The 27,788-nt window shown below is 42.3% G+C and overlaps 1 protein-coding gene across 1 annotated transcript in view; it reads left to right on the forward strand.

Moving 5' to 3' along the window:
- Positions 1-9,631: 9,631 nt before the first annotated feature.
- The window catches only part of PPARGC1A (PPARG coactivator 1 alpha), a gene marked incomplete at both ends in the record, with an annotated part of 341,292 nt that continues 323,135 nt past the window's right edge, over positions 9,632-27,788 (forward strand). The window contains one exon of the mRNA XM_079535023.1: positions 9,632-9,718. Within this exon, the coding sequence (XP_079391149.1) occupies positions 9,632-9,718 (87 nt within the window). The remainder of the gene's footprint in view (positions 9,719-27,788) is intronic.

The following is a 27,788-nucleotide window of genomic DNA, read 5'->3' on the forward strand; positions in this document are numbered from 1 at the left end:
TGTGTTCTCTAATAGTCCTGTCAGCTTTGCACGACAGTAATGCCACAGTCTGATCACTTCCTTGCTTTTGGGATAAAGGCTCGTGACACCAACCCAGTACTGGTTTGTGATGGTTGCTTTCCATTTGCAATGCCTGCTGCACGTTGGAAACTGCTCAATCTTTGTCCTACAGAAAACAGGGTTAAACCAAACGTGCTGAAGAATGAGCGTGTCATTTACAAAGATACTTTAACAAGAGTTAAAGGGCAAGTAGTTTTCCTTCCATCCAGTCAAGCTGTAATTGCTAATTTGTAATCAGATTGCTATAATTTCCTTCATTTTGTGACAATTTAGCAATAAAAAGCCATACCATACCGCGGTATTAGGAAGTGTAGAGATAAATGCATGCATTTATTCACTTACTGTACTTTATTAGAAGTAGTTGTTTATTTTGTCTTTAGAGTAGCTGAAGGTTTAATGATAAACATCTTTTACTATTGTATGATCTGTATCAGTACTCTGACCTTTTAAAATCATTTAATTTGGGGGCTATGTGTGTGACGTGAGTTATTTGAAGCAAAGAGGGAAAATGATCTACTTGGTCAACCTGGTTCATCTTCTACTACTATATCTTGCACAAGTAGCTTTCTTTTTTGGTACACGTCCTAGAACTGTTGATATAAAACTGGCCATCGGTCTCTTGTAGCATAAACTTCAAATATTTTTTATCTTGACCCAAGCAGCTTTGAAACAGCATTAAACCATCATACGAGAGCACAAATGACAAGCTCAGACTGCCTCTAATTTTCACTGATGCGTTTGAGATAAACGTTTGGCATCAGGGAGATGCCAACTTCTACTACCAAGGGATTAAACTAAGTGTGGTAACAGCAGTAAAATAACATTCCTATGGCGGTGGTAATAGCTTAGTTCTGATGATTTGAGGTGTTTAATTTTGCCGTTTCTCAAAAACACTGAATGTATGTCAGACAGATGATAAAATAATTCTCATTTGTATACATCTTGGCTCTGAGTGATTCTTTAAGTTTTTTCCAGCTATGAAAGCTATGCAGTCGTTATGTTGTATAGAAAATTAAGACATAGCACAAATTACTGTTGATAATAAATATTTTCTGTGGCTCTAAACATATATTATTTTGGGCTGGTCTTATTCTTTTAGCTCAGGTAGGCTCTTGCTTTCCATTTGATTTCAGTGTTTATTTTGTAAGCATGCCGCGTCAATGTTCCCAGCCTCATTGCTTCCAGCAGCACAAACAACACTTACAGCACTTAGCAGGCTTTGCAGAGCAGTGCTGCTGGTGAACCTACATCTTCCTTTCAGTATTCAGCTGTGTGATGAAATGGCTTCTGTTCGTACTAATAAAAAAAACTATTCTCAAAAACATCAGCCGTCTCAGCATCATGAAGGTACCAGTTTTTACTGTCAATGTTTGTGTGTAATTTTAAAGATTAACTAAACGCGACTTGTCAAACCTTACAATGCTGTAGTTGAGGTTGTTCCATTTTGCATGTCGGATAACAGGTAACTGATAAGCCTTTCATTTCTGACAGGGATGGAGTAGTTCTTTCAAATAAAAACAAGAACAAAAACCACCTGAACACACTGTGAACCTTCAGTGAAAGGCTTACAGTTCAGTTCATAGTGTGGCAGGTGGTTAAAAGCAGTGAGATTTGCAAAATGTTTCTAGGAGCAGCTAGCTGTCCAGAACGGTGTTGACAGCTTTGTTCCAACAGCTGTTTGGTTGTGCAATATAATGGAAGCAGACTTAAATTACTTTTTTAGAATACTGCAAAAAAAAAAAAAAATCTTTTAAAAGCAGGTAATAATTGGCTAGAATGTGAAACTCCAGCCGTGCTGCTGGAGTTGTTTGCCCCGTTTGCTAAAAAGAGTCACTTCAGTAAGCTTATGGACAATGAACAGCTTGTTGCTATGCAAACCACCATTAAAGAAAGGTCTGTAAAGGGAATGGAAAGAAGAACAGCAGGAAATGTATTCCTTATGGATGTTATATCAGGGCCCTGCCTTACAACGTATTGTTATAAAGCTCCTCATTGGACTCCCTGCTTTGTACATCCAAATACTCCACTCAAATGTCAGTTCTCTGCAATCCCTGGCATTGTCAAACACTGGGTTAAATGGGAATGTAGTGGTAGAGCCACGGTGTTCTGGAATTCCATTTGTTTCTGGAGATTTATGGAAAGTGAGTAGCAAAATATTCAGTTATATGAAATAGGAAAGGCCTGCTTCATAAACCTGTTCATCGTGATAGTCTACTGTACTGTTAGTTAACACTGATTTCCTGCAGCTTGTTTTCTTTTTTTTTTTTTTGCAAATAAAACTTAAGAGTCCAACAGTTTGTAGTCTGCTGGCTCCTTCAGAGACTAATGATTAGATTTCCGTAGGTACAGTGAGATTCTGCAAACTCAAATGCTTTTTTAGCAGTTTCTTGATAAAAGAATCTGATTACATATATTTTAAATACCTGTACCAATGGAGGGCTGGCTGGACTCGGAACTTCCTTAATTAACAACAAAATTAACAGCAAACCTTTGCTCTTACTGCTTCCGGAATTTTGACTTAAAAAAAAAAAAAAAAAAAAAAAAAAAAAGCAGAGGAATTTTAATTGCCTTCCATTGCATTCACTTCAGTTGCCTTAAGAAAAATGGTTACTCTTTGCTTTGGCTTTGGATGATGTGTAACAGAAAGGACAGGCTGAAATACAGTGCCTGCTACAAAATGCCTGCTTGGCTTAGGGTGTGTTTTCTCATAGTGAGGTTTGTATTTATTAAGTGGGCCAAATACAGTGATGTCACTGATGAAATCCAAAGTTAATGATCTGTCAAATCCCTTTCAAATATCAATTATTTCTGAGGGTTTGCTGCCTCTTTGTGGTATTTCTCGTGTAAAAACAAAACAAAAAATAATGGAATTCTGTGTCGATCAAAGCTTTTCTTGGGATGTGCAAAAGACAGTAAATGGAATTTTGCTGCATTTCACAGTGTGCAACTGGGAGTCTGCTGTCTCCTCTCCTGCATTCCTCACCATGCAGTGTATAGTGTTTTTAATATCTTTAATATACTTTGTGATGGTGAGGTGCTACTGCTTTATCAACAAGCTTTGAATCAAGGAATGTAGGGCCCCTCACCTCCTTTGTTATCTGAGTGATGACAAGGGATCTCATCACACCTTTCAATAGTTCGTTCTTAGGTGACATCTGTACCGTGATTGATAAAATAGTGGTGATTCGACTCAGTTTAAATCACTCACTCACAGTGACCAAATGTATCCAGGACCAGGAAGAATATCTGTGGGCTTTTTCTTGGAAGTAGATGCTCACATAGATTGGTTACTTATATAGTTACTATAACATTTGTTACTTCACAGAGTAACCTAACCACAGAAATGTTATTTTGGGATGGATATCATCATACAGGGCTTTAGTAATTTCTTTACACTGTTAATTGGTGGTGAGACTATCAAAAGTTACCAACTACCTCATACATTCATGCCTGCTTACATTTGAATGACACGTATTTGCTTGGTTGTTATTTATAATTTGGGGGGTATTGAACTGTTGAAGATTACTCATGTTGAAAAGCTGCTGGAAGGCCTTAACTAGGAATTAAATTATCATAGTGGCTTCATTTTATAGCAGTCTCATTGAAAATATCTTGCTTGCAGGACAATCAAACTCATCAGTGTTCTGCTCTTCCACTTCAGTAGACAAAGTTTTAATCAGTGGCGCACTTGATCTTGCAGAAATCAAGGAAAATAATTTCCTGCACTTCTGAGATGAGCAAAATTTCATGTAATCTAGCTCTTAGACTTGTGGCAGATTTATTTATTTTTATTATCTTTACTTCTTTTGAATCTCCAGTTTTGCTTTATTCAGTTGCCTATTTCGTATAACTTCAATTATCGAGTTGACTCAGTGGTTAGATAGGATTAGTTCATGGATAAAGAGCAGGCAACTAAAGCTCAACTCGAGCAAGGCAGATAGTCGACTGATAGTGAGATAGAAACATTTTGGAAAATGTGTTTTTTTTCTGAAGCTGTTTGTTTGCAGTTGGTCATGACATTGAGATGGCTTTAGAGAACCTCGTTATGAATTTCTGATGGTCTCACTTACAAAAAAAGAAAGCTTTTCTGTTGTCCTCCCTTTCTTGGAGTAGCCAGTTATCTAACTTCAGTCATCTCTTTGTCTTTTTTGTGTATGGGGTCTTCACCATCCAACAAACTTGTAAGAGTTACATTGCAGGCCTCTTATCTTATCTTCCAGGTGCTTAAGAGCCGGGATTTGGATTTGGGTTGAAGAACACGAGCATCAAAACCAGTGCCAGTGTTTTTTTTGGTGCAACTGTAAGAGTGCAGGGGCTAATCAAGGCTGTGTAACAAATTGGAACAGTGATAATCATCCATAATCTTAACTGGAAGGAATGTTTCTTCAACCATTTCTTCTCTTGCCGTGTACAGCAAGAGCTCCAACCCAGTACTACTGCCTTTTGGTGGCAGGAATGAGCAGTTATCAGTCACAATTTAGTGCATTATTTGAAAGTATCCAGATATTACAGTGATGTACACAATCTTAAGAAATATACTGAAGAAGCAAAACTTCAGAAAAGCTAGTTCTGTTAAATTCCTACACCACCATTCAGCACTCGTTGAACACTAACTATCCATTTGCTGTATTGTGATCAATGGAAATCATTTTGAGGGCATCCCTCTATGCAATTTTCTTTCAGGTGCTCTGCAGAACCTTTTATTTGCTAACTAGTGGCACTCAGCTGAAGTTTGGGAGCACTGTTTGGGGTGCTTAATAAAAGTTCTGTTTTGATTAATCATAATCTGTTACCACGCTGCTGGAGAATCTGCACACGCACCTCTTGTAGGTAAGATGATGATTCTGATGTGTAGAAGCTGTTCTGGGAGCTCCGAGTCTCTTAGGTGACTTAGCACTCAGATGACTTGCCATGTGAAGGTGGAAAAAAAGTCCTATTGATTTTAGCTAGAATACTGTGAGAAGCCAGTGAAAGAATGCAGAACACTGAAGTGATGTTGAAAAAGTGACCGTGCTTGCTGTGTTCTCGTCCATCATTGGTTTCATTCAGAGTTATGCCCAATTTTACATTTTTGTGCTATAGGTGGCAGTTATCTTACCATTCAATAGAAACCTAAAGATTCTGGAATCTTCACTTCTGCTGTAAGTCGATTTTTGCTCCCCTGGGGCTAATGGCTTTTACAAACATTGTCTAACCACGTTGCTTGACTTTTCCAAGGGCCTGGAGCTTAAACTGTTGATCTCTTCAAACATCAGGAGGATGTGATACCTTGCTCCAGAAGTGTTCATAAAGCAAAATGAAATAATTTGATGGAAGGTGCTAAGGAAGCTTTAAAGTATTAGCCTTAATTGAAAACCTAACAGTGGACTTTTAAAGCCTCCCCTCTTCAATTTTTATGGACTGTCTTAATTGACTTTAAAAGGCTTTTATTGCATTTATGAACAGGCTAAGTAGAAATATTTCTTTATTCATCTGCAAATAAGATACAGCACAGCTGTTAACTTCATTTTAGAATACCTGGTATTATTAAACATTTGCCCTGTAAGAAGAGATTTTCAACTAATGAAATCTAGTAAAGTCAGAAAAAAGCGACGTGTGTCTGCCAGTGGGGAAAAATAACACGAGGGTGGTGGATAGAAGAATGGTGCCCGTAAATCATTTTGAAGTGTTTGCAATTACAAGCTTTAAAAAAATGGTGGGAACCAGAGCACTCAGTTTCAATGCTGCACTGATTACCAGAGGGTCGCTACACTGAACCAAATAAAACACGTGCAGCCGTAGCACAGCACTCGTGCTGTGGAACCTTCATCTAGAGGCTACAAACTGTGCCAAATCACGATCTCCTTGGGACTGCTCTGTTATGAATCTGTTTATATGGAATGTGGAAGTTGAACGTCTTTTCTGTCTCAAATCCACTATGTGCTTCTCAAACCAAAGGCCTTACAGAAAAGAAATGTGCATCTGTGATGTTCTGGCTTTTGCCCACAGCAATGTGGTATGTGTGGGCAATTGCCTACAACAGGTATGCTTAATCATTGAAGGGTACCTGCTGTATGGAGCTGCTAACATACAGGGACATCATGCTTTTTGTAGATTTCATTTTTAATGTTTTGTCTTTATCAGCTTTGTGCAGAGGCCAAGCAAACCTGGTTGTGTGGTAGCCTGGTTGCTTCCTCTGCAAATACTGTCAGTTTGGGGAACTTCAGCGTCACACTGGGACTGTTGCTGATGGCAAATGAACAATTTAAATCAGAGTCCCACCTGTCAAGTTTTGTTACAACACAATCATGACATAACCAAGTGCTGCTTTTCTTCTACGGTCTTTGTATTTTTCTGTTCAACGGTGATTAAAAAATCCGGGTTAAAATGTTGAGTTCACTGCTCTTAGGAGACCCATTGTACTGACTGTTGTCCAGATGGAGAGCGATTGATTGCACTTGTGCACTTGTGCTGTTTTCAGCACAAGCATCTTCTGATGGAGATGGAGGAGAAAGGAGTGGGCACTGTTGGAAGAGAAGTACCAGATCCAATACTGCAGTGCAATGCTGTTCTTAAGGGTTCTGTTATTTCAGCTCTGCTTTGCTCATTTGTTGAAGCACACGTCTGTCTCTCCATCTGAATAAAACCTTGGCTTACAGGAAAAAAAAAACATTGAAAACATGTTCAATAGCCTTCTACTACAGTGTGTCTCAGTATTGTCAAGGAGTTCTTTCAAACTACAGCAAAAAGTTTATAAGATAACTGAAATATGCATTAATTTTAGAAAAGCTTTTTGTTTAAACAAGTTTTGAACCTTTCTGCAGTTAACTTCTTTCTGACTCTTGTCCCAGTCACTGGAAAGGATGGAAATTATATTTGGTTCCACCTCTCTAGTAACAGAAGCAGCTAATTTTTTTTGCTTCATCACCAACATCACAATAGTTCTGATGTTAGCATACTAAATCATGCAGCAGACAGACTATTGGCTACTTCGGTAATGTTTGACTAAAAACATCTATGAATGGTCTGTAGGAGCAATAGGCAATGCTATAAATAAGTTTTCATATCTTGTTTTGCTTCCTTCCAGCAGAAATCTGCTCTACAGAACTCAGAACAGGGTCTGAGCATCCGCAGAGCCAACAGCTACAGTGCTTTTAGGAGATCACGGATCTATTAGATCACCAGGCAATTCAGCTAATCTTCCTGCTCCTGCAGGGGTAACTCCCATGAACTTCAAATGCAGAATTTTGAGCCAGAGCACGTGGTTAACAGCAGGCTGAGGAACAATGCTGGAAGGAAAAGACAGGGAAGCCACCAAACATTTAAGAAACCATCATATTTTTTGAGGCTTTGAATGAACACTGTTGGAAAGTTGAGTATGGCTCTGTTGCTGGAGGGAGTAAATGCTACCTGCTGAAGTGGATGAAAAGATCAGGTATTAGCGAAAAAAAAAAAAAAAACAAACACCAAACCAACAGCAGAGGAACAATAACAACAAAAAAAAACTTTTCCAGCGGTAGGAGCTTTGCTTCAAATGGTGGAAGTCTGGAGCACAGATGCAGGTTGGAATGCACTAAGACTTAAAGTGAAGATGAAATACTTGATGTGAAGTTCCTTAGCATTTTAGAATCCAGATTCTTTGACCCCTCTGAGGAAGGAAAGGGAAGCAGCTCAAGGATGGTGAAAGCTTTAATTGTTGCTGTCTGGAAGGCTGAAATCTATTGTCAAGCAAATGTGAAGCTTTGGGGGCCACCGATTAGGAGCCTTGGCAGGCTGAGGTCTCTCAAGGAAAATACTGAAGCAGTCTGAGAAACAAATTACTGTAGATATGGAGAATGCCTCGTCCCATCCTCTGCTGCTGGGAACCCTCCTGCTTTACTTTCATGTGGTTTTGGGACAGGTTAAAAGGCTGTGAGCTGCTGTGGAACAGATCTGCCCGTCACTAAGGTTTCTCTGGTTGATAACTCGGCTGTTACTGGCTAGCTGTTATCCAGAGCTCTCTCATATCACGATGCTGAGGTTCCATTATGTTCTGCTAAGCCTCAGAGTATTCCATGTTCATGACATGGTTGGAGACTGATGTGAAGAAAACAAGATTTCTTCAGCTATCAGAAGGCTCCAGGGATCCCATGGGTGTTAATAAGTGGTGGTTTTGTCCCTTAGACTGCGTGGGAGTGGGACATGTCAGTGGGCAAGTGGCAGAAACCTGCCCTGGCCTCTCCATTGCTGGCTGAGGGCTTCTGGGTGTCATTCAGCAAACCTCCAGCCTGCTGTGGAATTGTGGTTGGAAAGAAAAACATGGAGAGGAGAAGAGGGAGGAGGAACTCAGGAATAACTAGAGTATGGGAGGCAATAGGATGGGGATCTTTTAGGTGATGCCCAGTGACAAAATAAGGAGCAGTGGGCACAAACTGGAACACAGCAAGTTCCATACAATGTGAGGGAAAACTTCTCTCCTGTGGGAATGACAGAGCCAGTGCACAGCCTGCTTGGAGAGCCTGTCGAGTCTCCTTCTCCAGAGATAATACAAACCCACACCTGGGTGCTTTCCTGCACAACCTGCTGTGGAGAACCTGCTTTGGAAGGGGGTTGGAATAGGGGACCCCAGAGGTCCCCTGTGATCTTACTTTTTTTTTTTTTTTTTTTTTTTTTACGGCAAAGACATTATTATATGAAAGCTGCTAATTACCCTGTGAAAAAGTACAGCTACGCTGTCTCCCTTCCCCTTGCAGCTACCTGCTTTCCGACACCAGCATCAGCAGCGAGCAAGACGTCCCAGCTGCCGGAGCGCCGCGCGGTGCGGTCGGAGCAGCGAAGGCCCGCGCCGCCCCCACCTGCTGCTGTCTGGCGGCCCCCCGTGCCGGACCCGCGCCGCGAGCGCTGCGCCGCGGGCTTCGGCTCTCGGTGCCGCTCCGACAGCCGCGGCCGCACGCGCGCGGCCGCCCGCGGGACGCCCCGCAGCTGCGGGCAGCGCTCCGCCGTGCGAAATAAAAACCAAAAGCGATCCCCGCGCTCGGGAGCCGCCGGCCGAGGGGATGCCCCGGGGCAGAGCGAGGCGTGGGCCGGGCCGCGGGGCCCCAACTTTTCGGGGGCGGGGCAGGGGGGGGGCGGGCCGCGGCGGGAGGCCGGGCGGCGCCGCGCGGCGCGGGGGAGGCGCGGCGCCACTTGCCCGCTGCTCGGCCGCCGCGCTGCGGCCGCGGGTCCCACCGGCGCCCCTCGCTGCCGGCGCCGCCGCGGAAGGCGGGCGGAGGGGATGGCGGGGCTGCGCGGCGCGGTGCCGGCGGCCGTAGCGCAGCCCGCGCCCGGCGGCGGCGGCGGCGGAGCGAGCGCGCACACGTGACGCGGCGCTCAGTGCTTCTACACTGCCGCGCACACACACACGCACACACACACGCAACACCCGGCGCTGCCCTCGGCTCCTCCGGCCGCGTTCGCCGCCTCCCGCTCCCGTCCGCTCCCGTCCCCCGGCTGCCGCCAGGGCGAAGCGCGCTCCGCGGCGGCAACACCGGCACCGGCGACCGCGCGAAGAGGCGGCGAGAGTTCGCGTGCACCGGCTGCTGCGTGCCCGCCCGGCGAGCGGTGCGCCCGGAGGATGGCCGGCTGCGGGCTGTCGGAAGACGCGTTCTTCTCCTCCTTCTTTTACAACTACACCGCCTCCTGGGAGACCTCCTACAACCAGGTGAGCCGAGCGCTCGGCTCGCGGCGGGCGGTTGGGAGCAGCCCCGTTTTGTGCCACGCGTGCCCGGCGGCCCCACAGGATGGGGAGAGCCGCGCTGCCCGGCGCGGCTCGGGCGAGCGGGGGAACTCCTCACCGAGCTGTGGGGCGAGGGGCCCCCCCTTCTTCTCCGCGCGGCCGCGGGTGCCCTCCCGGGGCTCCTTTCGGGCCGGACGAAGGAGTTGGGCGCTGCCGCCGCTCCGCTGCCGGTCGCTCCCGCCTCGTCCCCGCGCACCGAACTTTGATGACTGTGCAGCGCGGGGCACGCGCCGGGCCGGGCGACGGGGGGGAGGGCCGGGCGCCGCGCCCGAGGGGCAGCGAGCCGTGCCGGGCGGCTTCGGAGCAGCGGTAATTAAACAGCCGCCGTGGTCTGCTGCCCCCGGCGCTCGCTCGGTGCAAGTCTACAGCGCCGCGCCGCGCGCGGAGGGGTCCCGGCACCGGCGGGGTGGGGGGGGAGCGAGCGGAAAAGTTGAGTGACGGGGCGGCGGCGCGGGGCCGGGGCTCCGCTTCCCTCTGCCGGGCTTGGGAGAGCCGCGCGGCCCCGCTCTCCGGGAGGCGCGGTGCCCCAACGAGCCGCCGCGGGTTACACCGCGCGGCCGGCGCTGAGGCAGCGCGCTGCCGTTCCCGCCTCCGCGAGCGGGCCGCGAAGAGCGCGCCGCGAAGAGCGCGCCGCTCCGCCGGCAGCCGGCGGGGCTCCCGGTGCCGCTTTTGGCGCGGGCGGCGGGCGCGCGGCCGCCTCGTGGCACGTAACGCGGCGCCTCGCCGCCCGCCGGAGCCCCGCGAAGTTGTGACGGGCGGTTTCGGGGCGCGGCCGCCGGGGCTCCGTGACGGCCGCTGGGTGCCCGCGCTGCCCGCCCGGCCCCGGGAGTTGGGCCGTGCCCGGAGGAGTTGGGCTGTGCCGGGCGGGCGGGCGGTGCGCGCCCCGGTACCGCGGTAATGCGAGCGGCGGGGACGGGGGGGCTGCGCCGCTACAAAGGAGGCGTCACACCGAGCTCCTTTGAAGCCACCGGAGGAGGGAAACGGTTGGGAACGCAGACAATAAAATCAGGTTTAAACCAGTTCCCTCGTCTAAAGTTAGTTTCGTTCCGTAGCGAAACACAGTTCCGTAGGAGCGTGGCGTTGTTAGGAGGCTCCTTGGGTCCTTGTGAGAGAGCGAGCCCGTGGCACAGTGAAAGGCAAGAGAAGTGCCGGCAGACCCGGAGCGGCTCGATCTGAGTGCCGGCGCTGAGCTGTGACTGAGGGGAAGGCGGGGAGGTGATCTGGGATGCGAAGGGTCTATTTATAGAAGGGCTGTGTACACCGTAGGATACATAGACAAAGTTGAATTAAATATGCATGATTAGGAGAGGAGTTCAGAAGGAGGAGGTGTGATCGTTACACGGGAGCGGAGGAGCTCGCGCCACTTTCGGGATGAAGATGAGAAGGATTTTTAAGGCACATATTCTTTCTGGTGCTCAAGGCTCCTTTCTATTTTCATCCTTCCCATATTACGCTTGCATTTACATCAGTCAGACTCACCAGCTGAGGATTAGCAGCACATGTTAGTCTGAATATGAAATCAAAATGAATGTGAGATTTTGCTGCAAATAGATTTCCTCCCAAGTTTTAACACTTACGAAGGCAGGCTTGGCTTAAAGCTGACAGTCAGCCATGTTCACGTTTGTTTGTTTTACCTGAGCTGCATCCAAAAAGAAAAAAGCTTGCAAACCGTTTCTTCTTGCTAAATATAGCAACATTACCGGAGTAGAATTTGTTTCGTGTACTCCTTTTAAAACAAAACAGCAAACGGAGAAACTTTGAAACAAAGTGCTGAGATGAGATGGGTTGACTACTGGAAAAATAGGTTTTATTCCTAGATCGATACGATGTGCTCTCAACACATAGTACAAGGTAAAAGGATCCTTTGTGTGACAGCAGTCTGGCCATCGCTTACACAGGGTCTTTTCCTGGTGTCTCAGGGTGTGCTTTAATGAGAGGACAAGAAATCAGAGCAGGACTTAATAACGGAACCCGTAAGGTTAGAGAGAGCAGAGATTTCTTCCAGAAGCATCGCACGGCATCCGACGGCTCTGAAAGCAGGCAGGATGTTGGCTCCACAGTTCTGCAGGGTTCAGCGATCAGTTCCAACTGGTATATTTTGATGCATTATTGCAGCTCATTTTTAAGCACAACGCTACGTGAGTGATTTGTTGGTAATGTCCTTGGAAGGAACTTTCCCCATTTGCATATTAAATTCAAAAGCGCATCACAGAGAAGCTCGCATGAGAAAAATTGTGTCTAGAAGCTTGATGAAGTCTGTATTGAATCAATTTCTGAGATAGTCTTCTGGAAAATCAGGCTCTCTAATAGTTACAAATATGACCTCTTTACGTTTCTGGAGAAAATTCCATAAGCGTTAGCTGAGACCCTCAAGCGTGGTATCTTTTTTATGGCTATTTTGGAGGAGGCACATAACCAACGTGATAGATTCCAGGCTAGGCAAACTCACAGATGTAAATCCTGAAAGCTGAATTGTGGTGGCACAGCTCTGCCTGTGTTGTCTTTGCCAACCTGTGTAAACCTGATCCGAAGGAATGTCCAGCAGATTTCCTATTGAATCATCCTGTGATCTGCAGTTTAGGCTGTCAATAGAGATGCTGCTTCTTGCTCTTTGTTTCGTATTTCTTCACCCCCAACTTCAGGAGTCTTGGCTTCTGACTCGCTGAAAATCTCTCCCTGTCTGTCTCTTCATTAGCGGTCATAGGGACATATATTTCTAAGCACTGTAGAGGGGGGTGTTTGGCCTCGGAAGAGCAGTAGTTATATTCTTGGGCACGACCTATCTTTCCTTGCTGAACTGACAGCATATTTGTATTAATTATTTTTCACTCTCCAGTCCAGAACTGTCTACGCTGTTGTATTACTGAATCTATATGGTTGGGAAGCGCTTGAGAATCATTTGAAATGTAATTGTTGAGGAATGAAATTGTGTGACTAAGGCATAAATCTGGATGCTTATTTTAATTCGGCCTCAAGAAAATCCCTGCAGTATAGAAGTAAAATGAGAGCGTGCTACCGAATGAGTGCCAGTATTTCAGAGCTTTCCCTGCCCTGGGCATGGAGGGCTTGTTAGCTGGCACCATCGCTTCGTGCTGCGTCCTCAGAAGGGGCTGTGCTTTGTGTGATACACTGTATGGAATGTGTTTTGTAGGTAAGCTGGTGAAGGATGGATGTGAGAGCTGGCTTTGTGGCTTATCTTTTTGTCTTTCCATGCCTGAAAACAGAAGCACCCCAATGGGATTAGAGCATTCAGCCACTGTTTTTGGGGATGCTTTCTCAATGTACGTTGCTCGTACACATTTTCATCTTCTAACTAGAGAAAGTCAAGTGGTTCCATGTCAGTTTTGGCCTATAACCAATGAGACTTTTGGACATATTTTTGTTTACAATTTCTGGATTATTATTTTTTTTCTTCGGATAACAGAACTGGGAGTTTGTGCAGGTGTGAAAAAATATGTGTTTGTGCTAGTACACTGCACTTACATGACATATAGCGTGTATATACATACATGGATGTTGAATGAGAGATGCTCTATTGGACAACTGGCTCAGATTTTTGTAGACCTTCTTCTTAAATGGGAGAAGACTCCCATTGCTGTATTTTGTTTGGCTTTGAAAGACAGCGGAATAAAACAGTCACTCCATTTCAGCTGTATTTTAGGGCAACGTGTAACGTTTCTGCAAATTCCAAAGACTCAGAACTAAGTTAGTAAAGAAAGAGCAGCAGTGCTGGTTCAGTATTCACAGAGCAGACTTGGCGATTAAAAAGTTATTCCTGGGTTTGAAATTTTCCCTGACTTTGTATCCAGGGGGCGATGTGTGCTGGTGCACAGGGTGGGGAAATGGGACGCAGTGAAACTGAAAGTGAAACTGAAGGGACTGAGCTTCTCAACAAAGGGTAAGCAATGGGATACTGAGAAGGAAGCTAGTTTGGGCTTAAATAACTCAGGTGCCGATAATAAAAAAAAGAAACAAACTTAAAAAATTAAAACTTATTTCTGTCAGAGGGTAATGCATGAATCTGTCATTCGGTACATGAATATTAAAACATGTCAATCAGTGATGAATGGTGCCGTGTATTTGCAAAGATTGGGATCACCACTGCATAGCATTTCAGAGAGCAGATTTCAGAACACGTCTTCTGTCCGCTTCCTGTGTTGTTGTTCTGATTGTTGCTTAATAAAACCATCTGCAGTCTGGGTGTACAAACAGTACGTTCTGATGGCTGTCTTACCTGGCAGGAAAGCACAGTTTGAACTGGGTGCAGGTAATTCTCTTTTGCCTGAGAGCAAAAACAGGTAAATAGTGGTGCAGTGGAGCAAAATAACATGCAACATATGGGCAAAATGATTTTTTAGGCTTTTTCTTTTTTTTTTTTTTTTTTTTTGTTTTCCTTCGGAAGAAAATCTCAGGTGTAAATCTTGAGGTACAGTTATGTCTGTGATGAACAAATGCATTTTAGTGCTATATTCATAAGACAGGATTCTGAAAAATAGTTCCATGGGGGAGAAAATGTCAGTAGTTCTGGCAACATATTCTGTACGAAGAGGGCAGGGAGTTCTGAGCTGGTCAGATGTTCATGTGGTCTAAGCAGAAATGTAAAAGTGCAGGGTTTGCATTGGAATGAGAACGGGGTCATCCACCCTTTGTACTCATCATCAGGGAAGCAGAACCTTCTTCCAGAGAGACCATAGGAAATCAATGAGTACACTTTGCTAGTGTAGAGATAAATGTGGACTGCAGAAGGGTATTAAATATAAAAGGGCAACAGTAAAATGATTTACTGCGTGAAGCAGGGGAACTTTCTTTTGGTCACCTAAAAAGCAATTTTCTTTCTTTTTTTTTTTTTTTTTTTTTTTTTTTTTTTTTTTGATAACATAATTGTATTTCCTAATACTAGTATCTGAAGAAAAGCTGGCAAGCAAACTGTTTTGCTGGGATTTGAGCTGTATAATGTAAGCTGGGAGAGGCTTGTTGACAAATGGCAGCTTATTTAAAAATATACACGTTTTTGAACCTATTATCTGGCATTTATCATTTAGATTATAATCATCTGACCTGACTTACCAAAAGTTAATGGCTTTTTTAGTGTGTTTTTCCTGAGGCAATGTGGATGCTTGCAATCCAGTTTGTCTCGCTATGACCAGAAGGTATCACTGAGGGATACCAGCACAACGGATGCACAGAGGAGAGAACCTGACGTCCGTTTAGGTGTAGAGACTTAATGAAATGTGGAAGAGCAGGTGCACAGTCCTAATGTGCTGGTGGTTTTTTATTTCCTCTGATGTGTCTGTTTGCTGTGTGAGCAAATCTTCTTGTACGTTTGAAACCTATAGGACTGTAAAATTGCTAAAAAGGAAGGAAAGCCAATACTTCCACAACATTTTTTTTGCCTTAGGCTCTGTGTTCTCTACAAATGGCAGTTACCGTGTCTGCTCCAAAGGTAAAATTCAGCTGAAAAGAGATTAATAATGGAGTGGCTCGTGGTCTGGATATAGCATTTGTGACATGGTGGTCCTAATCTGGGAGGAGAAATTGAGCGAGCTCCTGGGGATCTGCAGTGCAAGAGATGTGCTGACACCAGCCCCTCACTCGGGAGCAGGAGCGTGCTGCAACCTGCACATCCTGACTGCAGTGCCTTGGGTTACGTTATGGATGGGTCTGTCAGTAGATGAGTGGAATTCCTTTTGGATAGAACTGAACTGGGAGTTGTACTCCAGGGAGCTCTTCTGACGCCGTTTGACGTACAAAATGAATGTTAAACTGGTGAGATGGGGCCGTTGCTAAGATAAGCAAACCTCGCTCTCAGGTGTGTGTGCTGTGAAGCACAGTGTCCATGTTGCCTCCTCTGCAGCAGCTGTTGGGCTGCTCGTGATTCTGCATCGCTTGCTGGTGTGGGCAGTCCGTGGGCACGGTGCAGCTTACCTCACTGGGAGCACAGGAAGGCCCATGTTTGGGAAGCTAGCTGAGAAGCTCAAGGGTAGGGTAGGATGGGCGCCCGACATGCATCCTTACCTCGCAATCACAAGGCCATTATTCTTTCCCTCAAAAAGGGGTAGTTTGTGTTGGCATGGAGAGAAAAGGTTCATTTGATTGCTTGTAATATAACACATGAGCGAGTAAGTGGCACTGGTACTTTGGCTCACAAAAGCCCTCCACATTTTTAACCCATTTTATTATTTGCAAGAGCAATTTAGTTCCTAATGTTAACAATGAGTGATTATGATTCTGTACTTCCGTTTACAGCATAAATTAGCATTTTGTTTTCCATTACAGCTTTTGAATGAGGAATTATAATGTATAATTTGCTGCAAATAGATGTTATCATCTCTTTGGATGTGAACAACCACATAAACTTGAGCAAATGATAAAAATGGAATCAATTACTTCTCAAATGGAAGTAGTTTACAAACCTTCAGATACAAAATGGCAATAGTAGCTGGTTATTGTAACAAATAATTAGGTTTTTTTAAAACAACATTTATTGAATTCCATTGACAATTTAGTAATTGTTTATAGAGGGTTTAAGTGTCCCACTCACAAAATACACGCCACAAAATATCTGCACTTTTAAAGTTGCAGATCGCTTCTCTAGTCTTTGTTCCAAGCTTTCATCGTGGATGTTCACCTGTATGAATCTTCCAGAAGGGGAGAGTGCCACAGATGGCACTGGCGATGTAGAAATTGCTTTACAGCATTCTGGGATGAAAAGATTGAGATTCAAATTGTAGCAGAGAGAAGGGAAGACTACATGTTTGAAGTGGCATCCTAAGCCTACCGAAGGTGATGTGAGGTTTTTCTGCTGCTTTCGGACTGATGGTCTGGGTCCTGGCTGTGGGAAGGAATAAGAGCAGTAGGAAGGAGACATTGCAGTAGTCAGCGAAGCACATCACATTTCTACTTGGGTTCACCAGCATTTTTTCCAAAATGTTCCTTGGTAATACCATCTTGTATGCCATATACCCCCTGGTTGACCGTCCTGTATTGAGTTTTCTCAGCCACTCCTCATCTTGCAACTACTTAAAAAAATATGCACAATTCAAAGTCCATATTTTGCAGTGTTTAATGCTTCAGATGTTGTGACTTCCTGTTGATCCTTTTTAAGGCCTTCAGGTAATTTAGCTTTTCCATGTTTGCTATGCTATGAGGACTCTTTCTGTTCATAAATGATGCCAGATTTCATGGTTGTCTGGGTTGATTCTCAGCAGCACTGCTTTTTTTTGTTTTTGTTTTTCAATTTTTGCCATCCCCACGCTTCACCCTTTTACTGAGAGATGGTGAACCAGTAGAGAAGATTACTTAAGCTTTTCTCTTTTGAATGCCATTATTATCTAATCATTAAAAATGAGTAGGTTTATTTTGTGCATGGACAGCTACGGAACAAGCTGAGGAAAAACCAGTTGTCACTCTGCTGCATTCTTTAGTCTGTAGGCCAGATAAACAATAGTTTTTTTATCCTTTTAATAGTTAGAAGAAAAAAAAAAAAGACTATACAGGTCTTCACTCTAAAACATTATAGGTAAAGCAATTATGGAGGAAAAAAAGGCTGATAAAATGAAACTAATGTAACTTGCAGTTCAGGATACTGTGTTCAGCATTAAAGCCTTTTTCTGAGACCAGAATGCTGATGGGAAGTTTTTACCAAAACTCTTCCCCACCCATCCTCCCCCTCCCAAACACTCCCTTGGACTGGGAAGGATGGGAATGTTAGGATATGACTCTGTGTATTTGCAGTGTGGCTTTTAGTCTTGCTGAAGCTTGGAATGGGCATCTATTGTAGCAGTCATTCCTGAGGGGCTGCTGGTACTTGGTTTTAGAAATGTGTGCGTGGCTCCAAAAATACACCCTGTTGTCACAGGGCCCCTGGACCCAATAGTTTACAATCTCAGAGGTGTATTTGGATTGTAAAACATCACTCCAACTATACAGCCCATTTCAACCATTTCTTCCTTTCTTTCTTCCTTTTTTTTTTCTCCTTAAGAGTCAGATTGCACATGACTTGAAGTACCTGCTGGACTTTGACTTTTTATTCATGAAGCTTCTCACTGTATCTGCCTGCCACCTCTATATGCTCATAGTTTGCTTAGGCCTTGACCCACCAGACCACTTGATTTCTCAACAGTAAATGCTTGTAGTCCAAAGAACTGCTTAAAATGTGTGTGGTGTGTTGGACTGGGGCTTAGACAGCTATATCTTCAGGTCAGAAAACCTTGCTTCCCTCTTGTTTGTTAAGCACTTAGTGTACTTGCAGTACATTAGAAGTATTGATGGTAATTATAGCAGTGGGAACAAGAAAGCAATGAAGAGATCAAGGAAACCCAGCAATGTTTATAGTACTGTTTACTGCCAGTTCAGTTTCTTTCTTTATTAAATGGATTTGCAAATAAAAGATGATTCCTTTTCCTTTCCTAGGAAGATCTTGTAATGGAATGAGTAGTAGTGCATTAAAACGTGAGATTTTGTACAGTGACAGAAAGCTGTGCATGAAAGACACTTAAGGACAGGAAACTCCTTCTGGAGTGTAAGCAAGATTTAAAAAACAAACAAACAAACAAACAAAAAAAGTTGAAAACATGCAAAGGTATTTAAAATAAAAAAAAATATAAGTAGGACACACACATACACTTCAGTGCTTAAGTTGTTTACAGCAATGAGTAAATGAACTACTGACCAAATAAAGGAGGAAAACAAAAGTGAGGTTGCACTTCTAGCCTTCTTTATTTTCATCCAAGAGACTGTTAATTGCTGGAGGATTAAAATAATTCATATTCGAGGGTAGGAAATGATAACAGCAGGCAGAGGCTTGGATGCTCCAGCTATGCAAGGAACAGGGAAAGGAATACTTTTTTCTTCGTGTGATGTCAAAGCCAGAAGATGGGGAAAAAAAAGGGGAGAGGCTTGTGGCTCTTTGATGTCACTTTCAGAATAAAAGTAATACTGTAAAAGAAGTGACATAATCTTTTTCTATTTATCTGAATCCTATTTTTCTAAAGAGTTAGGGCAGTGTCGTTAATTGATTTTTTTCTGACACTCATAATAACAGTTGTATTAAAAATTATTTACAAAGGATTCTTTTTTTTCAGAAGCTTGAGCCTTGTGGAGTCTGCTGTAGAAAAGTGGGTAGAGAGTGAATGATTGCGCATCGCTGTTCTCAGAGAGCCATAATCTGCTTGATGGGTAACATGCGCGTTGTTCTCTTGCACTGCCCGATTCCAGCCAGCGGGGAGTTTCTGCTAAGATGTGCTGTTCTAGTAGCAATAGCGTCAGGATGTCTTGTGCCCTTTCAGTATAAATAAAGGTTGTCCTAACAGCTGCTCAGATTGTGCTGGCATAGTATCTGCCTTTGCTGGACCGCCAGTTTCTGGCTAGAGCGTTTTAACATGCTGAAGCTTTTCTCTGGTTACCAATGGTTGAATTATTTCCAGCTGTGAAAACAGATGTGCAGCTTTTTTGGAGAAGAAAAGTTACGAGGGGAGGTTTATGAATCGCTCTTTTTCTATTTTAATTTTTTAGTTTTGTTTGGGCTAAGAGGATGCATTTAGAAAAAGGTTTTATTAGCATGAAGTACATCATTGTAAGGAGAATTTTGGTCATATCATGCAAAATTGTTGGTTGCCTCGTTACATCTTGAGACATAAGAAATACTTGGTATCTAAATGAACAGTTGTTGATGTTAATATAAAACTGGCAAATACAAATCAGTAGATTATCTTAGTGCATACTGTATATTAATGTGGTTGTTCAAACATTTTATGAGGCAGCTCACAGTCTTTCCAAATCTGTATGGGCAAATACTTCTCATGTCTCGTTCAGTTTTTTATTCATCTTTGGCTGTTGTCTTTATTGAAAGGAATTCTCTAGGTGAAAACTTCTCTGAAAAACCCTGCTCATTTTTCAGACATTCTTTTCCCTTTTGTGTTTAGCGTGGTGATTTGTCCCTTTATAGTTGATGTTTGCCTATTTTTCCATCTGCTGGTAGGCACAACACAGTTGGTGTGAAAAAGGGGACTTTCTGTACGAGAGAATTCAGCTTTGTGATTTCTTTTTCACTTTTGATTGTTACATAAAGTAAATGGTGAAGGATGAAACTAGAACTGGCAGCAACTCAATTTTTGTTACTCCTGCAAGTGTCTTACAAAATGGAGAGCTATTTGTTGAAGAGGAGCAACGTGCATATAGTAGGGCTGCACGATGCATTGCACAGCAAAGACCTGGATGTACAGAAGTGTCTCTGGAGTAGCCAGTAAGCCTCCAGTGAGCTATGAACTCTGAGCAGCATTCAACTACTTTAGGACAACTGCAACTATAAGCTTGCAATACAGACAAATAAACAAAAAGACTGTTTACACAGTCTTGTAGTTTGAATTTTTTTTTCATGGCAGAATTGTGTATTTGGAAAGATGATGGAGAGTTTATTATAAATTATAAAATACTCGTGGAGGTTGCAAACATATGTATCTGTGAAACCATCCAACCCATATTCTGCTCTGAGTTCGTTGTCCTGCAATTCACAGGGCGTTTCATACGTGGTGCTTTGGATGCCTTCCCTCTGAGAGGGTCCAGGAGGAAAGCACTGCATGTTCAGAAAAGTGTGCTGTGTGCCCGGGTTTTGCAGGAACGAGGAAATCATGTACTTCTCCTCTTCCAAAATCACAGCAAGCTGAACAATGACTTCAGATTTTTCTGTGAAGGGTTTTTAGCTGCCATGTAGCCAGAATGCCTGTGGATTAGCAGTTGCTCAGAATGAAGAACTGATGTGGCAGTGTTACTTGCAGCGCAAGTTTCTAAGGCCTTACCACATTATATTCTTATTTTTGAATATATTTTTTCCAGATATTAATTCCATGGACTGTATTTGTCCCAGCAGCTGTCTCAAGTTACGCTGTTTGTTTCTAAAGGAGAAATCAGTATATGTGATTTTTGTCTTCCTGTCTTCAGGAATACTCTTAGATTTAAAATTAAAAAAAATCTGAAATTTCATACTATGATATTTAATTAGATCTTGCCACCAGAGAAAATGGTGGTTTTTTTTTTTTTTTTTTTTTTTTAATTTATTTTTTTTTTTAAGGATTCTTTTTAATGGAAGACTTTTTTTGTTGTGGAAAATCATGAAGTATAGGACAAAAAGCAAGACAACAAAAGGACTAGGATATAGAGGAAACCTTTTTATAGGAATATTTATTCTTCTGTAGTTTAGAAGATGTAAAGCAAAGTGAAAACAAAAATCAGATCTGTATTTGATTAGTAATCAAAAGGTTATTAATGGTGCTGATTACTTCAGCTTAGTTATGTCTGTTCTAGTATTACTCTTACTTGGTTGCCACAGTAATGGAGCTTATTGTAAGCCCTTATCTTTGACCAACCAGAAGAAATCATAAAAGGAAATAATTGTTTAGTGACAAAGACTTTGATAACAGCATGAATCTTATGTGGGAGACAAGGAGATAACACTGTCTGAGGGAAATGATATAACCAAGGTAGCTAAGGTGATAAATTCTTCAGTTGTCTCGTCCTCAGTGGTAAAATATACGGCAAATTAAAGACATCTTTTCAAGAATCATCTTAGGTACTGATACTGTTTGTAATTTGCATGCTTCACATTTGCATGTGTAGAGAGGAGTGAGGAGATTCGGTTTTAGGAATAGTACAATTTGGTAAAGCTGCAGTTTAGCCTCTGAGATAGACCAGATGATGCAGCCATTACTTATCATCCAGTCTTGAATTGAAGCTGTGGTCAGTGTTTGACTTGTACTTGACCAGAAAATTTTGCAGACATTAGGTATTTATTTGAAGGAAGGCACCAAGAATTGTGGAAGTAGAGCCTTTGAAGCTTGCTGCACTGGTTAATCATTCTCGTTATTTGCTTTCTTTACAGAGCTCTGTTTTTCAGTAGAGTTGTTCAGAATTCGCTTTATAGGAAGAGATTCTCTTTGTGACTTGATATGGTAGGTAGGAAAATATCTTTTTGTTTTTTTTCCTACATCAAAAATTAGTTTTACTGAAGACATCGCTGAGTCGTCTTTTTACTAAGCTGATCAGTGACCTCTTCAAGACTGGACTGGAGGATGTTGTTTGCAGACCTTGAGTATATTTGTGTAACTTTTCCATTTTCCTTCCAATTTTTTTTATTTCCCCTTAGGCAAGTTGGTTGTCACAAATATGGCATAACGTTCCAGCACTGCTCTTTTTCATGCTCTTAATGCTTAACCTGCATCTTCACTCTGTTCAAGATTCAGATTACTTAACGAAAGCTCAGTTGAGTCTGAGATGTGCAAACCTTGCCATTTTACCACGTTGCTGTGCAGGATATGGTCTTTTACTCTGTACATTCAGTAGCTCTTCCGCTCAATACTCTGTAGCTTAGTACTTTATTATATTCAAGCATGTTTTGTTAAACCAGTCTTTTTCTATGTGAGTAACTCTTTGCACTCTGATTTCTGTGCACTGATTTTGTCATTAGTGTCTTTAAATCTCTGATACGTTGAGTGACATGAAGCCTAGCACCTTCTTGTAACTCAGGAGAAACATCTCTCCTCTGTGCTAATTCCTCATCGACGAGTGTCTTATAATATCTCTTAGTCCCATTTTAATGCACTTAATGTGCTCTTATATAGCATCTTCTTAATACTTAAATCTCAAAGTCATGCTGTAATAAATCAGCTGCCTTGCAGAAAGTCTTCTGCAGATGCATAATTACTGAACAAGTAGTCTTATCAAATATTTGAGTTAAAATTACTGGATATTTTTAGTGATGAGATGCCAGTCCTCTAGTTAAGTTACACACATATGTAACAGCACATTACTTAGTTTCTGCTCCTCTCAGGAAAGTTATGTTTTCATATTCACTGTGTATAAATGAGCATTTTTTATTGACTTTGGATCTTTGAGACTGTTCTAGGCTTTTCACATGCTTATAGTGCCTGCACCAAAGAGGCAATGATAGATGCATTGTGTGGGAGCAAGGCTTTCTGTGTGATACATGTTACGTATGTGCCACTTAGCCAGCTTGCTGTGTGCCCCCTCAGTAGCGTCCCAGTGCTTCCCTCTTTCTCTAGGTAGTGCATGAATAACTCCAAATGTACGCAGCACTAGCTTGAACTGGGAAAAATGAAGCAAAAATAAATCTTTTGAATAGTCTTGGCTCCTGAAACCTTGCTAGGCTGTGTTATGGAAAGCATTACCAATTGTCACAAAAACTGATGACTGTAATTGATGTCTCTTTTTAATGGTGTCTTCTTATCATGTTTGTTAACTACAGATGAAGCTTTGGAGACCTGCTCATATATATATATATATACGTATATATATGTATTTTTTAAATGGGCCATGCATGCTCAGTCTGTTACCCAGCCCATAGAGCAGGGACTTCATGCAGGCTATGCAGCCTCAGTGCCCATGTTTTCTCCTAGAAAATGAAATCTGGTGATGCGTATTTTGCTTGCAGATTTTACAAGCTGGAGCTGAAGGCTGGGACAGGCCTATCCTGGTATCTGCGAGATGAAACAGCCTGAAATAATTCCCTGTAAACAGTCAGCAGCCACTGAGAGTTCTGATCTGGAAGTGATGACTGTATTTAGAGCTGAGTCCAGAGGGCTTATGGTAACATTTGTCAAAGGTGCTGAGTCTTATTTTCTGAAAGCACATGTGTGTGAGAAGCAAGGTGCCTTTCAGTAAGGCTTTAGGTAAGCTCTCCGGAAATGCCTAGTGCTGTGTAGGAATATTTGAGACAGTTCTAAATGAACTAGCTCAGATAACAAAAGCAGCAGAGAGATGTGCACTTCAGCATACCTATAGATTGATTACTGCAGTAGGCAAGCATGTCAGTGTACCAGCATCGTCTGCTGCTTGGGCAGGGGGAAGGCTGAGTTGGGTGGCTCTCTTCAGCACCACCCTTTGTATACAGTAGATGTGTATTTGTAAATCTGGGATGTAGCAACTGAATGTGAAATGAGGGGAATTCCAGAACTCATATTGTTAGGAGAAGACGTAAGAAATCTCTGTCAACATGGACTTAAAAGTTGTCTCTTGAAGTTCAGGTTGAAAAGTTTGGGATTCTCATTGCCTGAGGTAGCAACAACAAACAGTTGTTTGCTTTCTTTTTCTTTTTATCCATCAACTTAAAACTGAAATACACATTCATGTTGCTATGCACAATTTGATATTTATTTAGGTATGCTTGTCTGTCTGAAAACTACAGTTATTTTACTGCCAAACAGTAAAAATGCCATCTGTGTAACATATTCTTAAATAAATTTTTATATGTGCCTTAATTAAATCATTACAGGTAAGAAGCAGTGTGGTTATTTTTCTGGTGAAATCTATTTGTTTTGAATGAGCAAAAAATAATACTGGAAACAGAAGAGGTATGCGTACTGAAACATTGAACTCAGTTAAGTTAGGATGGCAAAACATGCTTAAAACTGACACACACAGCCAGCTGTGTGGGAGGACAGATATTTCGGTTTTTACGAATGAAATTGTAATTAGAGATTTAAGCATTGTCCTGCTGATTTGGTGTTTAATGTTCTCCCTAGCATCTTCCTGTTAGGGAGTAGCACAACGTGTGGCATTTAGTATGCATTTAATCTGTCTTTTGTTTTAAAACAGAACTTCTTCAACTGGTAGCAGCTTTAATAATTATGTGAGTAGAATTGTAGAGACAAAAGCAAATGTGAGAAGACAATATAGCAATGCTTTATGCTTAGATACCTGTTTTCTTTCATTTGGGAACTCGAGGGCTATTGCTTTTGGTTGCCAAATGTTAGGCTGATTGTTTTCAAGGTGAAGCTGCGCTATGCTGCTTTGAACTGATACAGCATGATTAGGGTAATAAGTAAGTGCCACTTAATTGGAACAGGCCTGATCAGAAGACATTCCAGGTAACTGATTTAAGCCAAACAATACTTAATTGCAATGACTGTTGCTTAATGGGATGGCAATTATGTGCATCGGGGATGCCTTCAGATGATTCATTGGTGGTTGGCTCTTCTGTGTATCCCTCAGCGTTGGCTCTCTTTTTCTGTTAGTCAAGTTTTCAGAAACAGCCGTGATGCGTTCAGAAAAAGGGTAAGCCATTACCAGTGGTTCTGTGCCGGAGCTTTAAATTCAAATTGTCTAAAATCATAAAGCCTCCGTTAGTCTTGAATTAGAGTATTTCTTTTAATTCTTTTCTAGATTTCGAACTGTCAGTTTTGCGTTTTCATTTTTCTTTGTGATCAAGAATGTTAGAAATTGAAATAAGAGAAGACAAGTCACATAGTTCTGGATCTGACTTCTGGATGGTGACAGACTCTACTGGCATCATGAGACTCACTGAATCACTGAAGTTGGTGTGTTCTCTGCCCTTGGCAAATCATGGACTTAGTTTAGTTCTCTCATATTCTTTTTGCTAGGACTCCTGTTTTCTTCTGCCTGTGCCCGCTGATCTGATCTCCAGAATGCACTTCACAAATGGAGACCCTCCTTCTGTAGCTGAAACTTACTAAACCTAAAACTGGGATCATATCACGCTTTTTCTGAAACATTAGCCTGCCAAATACATGTGTCAGCCTTTTATGGTTAGCCTTTCTCTGCCCACCTTATCTGATGCATTATCACGTCATCAGAATGGGATGCTGATGTTGTTTCACTTTTCCCATGTATATTTTGATGCTTTTGCACTGTGTCTTTCGGAGCAGTCCTTTGAAATAGGTAGGTATATTTGGTATTGCGCAGAGCTGCGGTTCCTTTCTGAGGTGCTTTGGCAGACACTGCTAGTGGTACAGTTCCTTTTTAATTCCAGAAATATCACGCTTCCATATTTCTCAACGTTATATCTTATTTACAGAGTGAACATATGGGATTAACTTAATTAACTGTTGGAGTTTAAAATACTTAGAATCTTTCCAGGTAGCTAGTGCTTTCACATCTCTTTTTCCCTCTTAATACATCTAGCGGTTGCAATGCGGGTGGCTTCTAGTGATAACTCCTGCAAGGAATGACTTTCAATGATAGGAACATATTTAAGAAATCCTTGTTATTTAGACAATGGACATGTTTCCCTGTTAACAAATCTTATACAGGCAGAAATCAGGCCAGTATTTTTATTTAGGAACTTCAGAACCAGTCTGTATGCCTTCTTCAAAAAATGAAAGGGCACTCCAGGATTTGTAGGATTTCACTTCCTCCTGCTCCTGCTTTCCTCATTATCTCTTCCCTTTAGGAATATGTAAGAAAGAATTTCAGTGACATATGAAAAGTGGCACAGGAGACTTTGTTGGGAATACCAGAACTACACATTGCCTGAACAGTCTTCTCCGTTGACTCCAGCCGCAAGCACTCTTACATATTGCATTGTATCTCTTTATTTAAATCAGCTGAGAATATCTAACCTCGTTTATTTTGAATGGAAAAAATATTAGAAATAGGAAGTATTATCTTTATAAGCATTTTCCATGTATATATTTACAGAAGTGTTGAGAAACTCTCAGTTATTGTCTAACTACCAAATTCATTGGCCAGTGCTTTGCAAAATAGATTTAATAACTGGATGGATTGTTTTTTTCTCTTTTGTCCTTCAAATTTAAAATGGCAGACAACAAACATCTTCACAGCTTATTTGTTTTTTAGTGCCTTTCACCTCACTGTGAAATTGCTAAGGACCTGATCTGCATTGCAAAGGGATGTGGTACCTTCTGAAAGTTTCTTTAAGGTGTCTGCAGGTTGGTTCCATTTACCTGTAGAAATTAAAAATTAAACCAATATGTTGAAAATACTTTTTCAAACCCACTTATCTCAGTAAATTTGATGTTTGATAGTATATTATTGAGATAACTGAGAGGCCCTTGTTTTGCTAGGCATTAATTACTAATAGTCTCTCTTTTAAGTCAAGTTTTTACATTAAGAAAAGTGTAACATTACCTTTGTAATAGTGAGGTATTCTACTTTGTAATAGTGAGGTATTTTACTTCTCACATGTATACAGAAACATGCATTTTTATTACAGCATGACTTTTATTTTGGTGCAGCATAAATCATAGAATCATTTGAGTTGGAGGAGACCATTAAAGGCCATCTAGTCTGATTCCCCTGCACTGAGCAGGGACACCACTGCTAGATCAGGTTGCTCAGAGCCCTGTCCAGTCTGACCTTGGGTGGCTCCAGGAACAGAGCAGCCCCCACTTCTCAGGGCAACCTGTGCCACTGCTTCACCATCCTTATCCTAAAAACCTTTCTTCTTACATCCTAACTAAATCTCCCCTCTTTTAGTTTGAAACCACTTGCCCTTGGATGACTGTCACAACAGCCCCTGCTCAAGAGTCTGTCCCCTTCTTTCTCGTAGCTCCCTTCTAGATACTGAAAGGCCACTATCAGGTCTCTCCAGAGCCTTCTCCAGACTGAACAGCCCCAACTCCCAGTGCAATTTTTTCATCAGTAATTTTCACAAATATGTCCAAAAATTGAAGTACAACCTATCATAGAACTTCATGGACACACTGAATCTATTGACCAGCTTATGGAATATGAAGACTTTTTGAGAGCAATGCTTTTATTGCCTTTTCCTTAAACATTTTACTAAATATTTGTTTTCAAGGAAGGCATTTATTGTACATATTTGTAAACACATCAGTAATTACGATGTCTCAGTAACATATTTTCCAATAAAGGCTACAATTACTGGAGAATTAAAATAAGTGGCTTTAGTTAGCAAAACCAGCATTTAGGTTGTAATGAGTTTCAGATTTGCTGGTTAGGCATCGGTATGGTTGATGTGGATAGGATGGCTCCCTTCTGCATTCTCTTGTCTTAGTTGTGTAGTGGAGTTGTTTGAATGCAATATTGACATTTTTAAAGTTTCCAGACTCTAAATCAAAGCTTTTCCCTTATTGGTTGGAATATCTTTTGGGATTGAATGTTCCCCGGCTCAGCCTGATAGCTGTGGCTTTTCGTGTAAGGGCAGAAGAGAGAAGTGACATAAGAATGCCTCTATCTTACAAAACCGCATTACAAAAGGTAG

The sequence above is a fragment of the Tetrao urogallus genome (genome assembly GCF_951394365.1).
Source record: "Tetrao urogallus genome assembly, chromosome: 4".
Lineage (NCBI taxonomy): Eukaryota > Metazoa > Chordata > Aves > Galliformes > Phasianidae > Tetrao > Tetrao urogallus.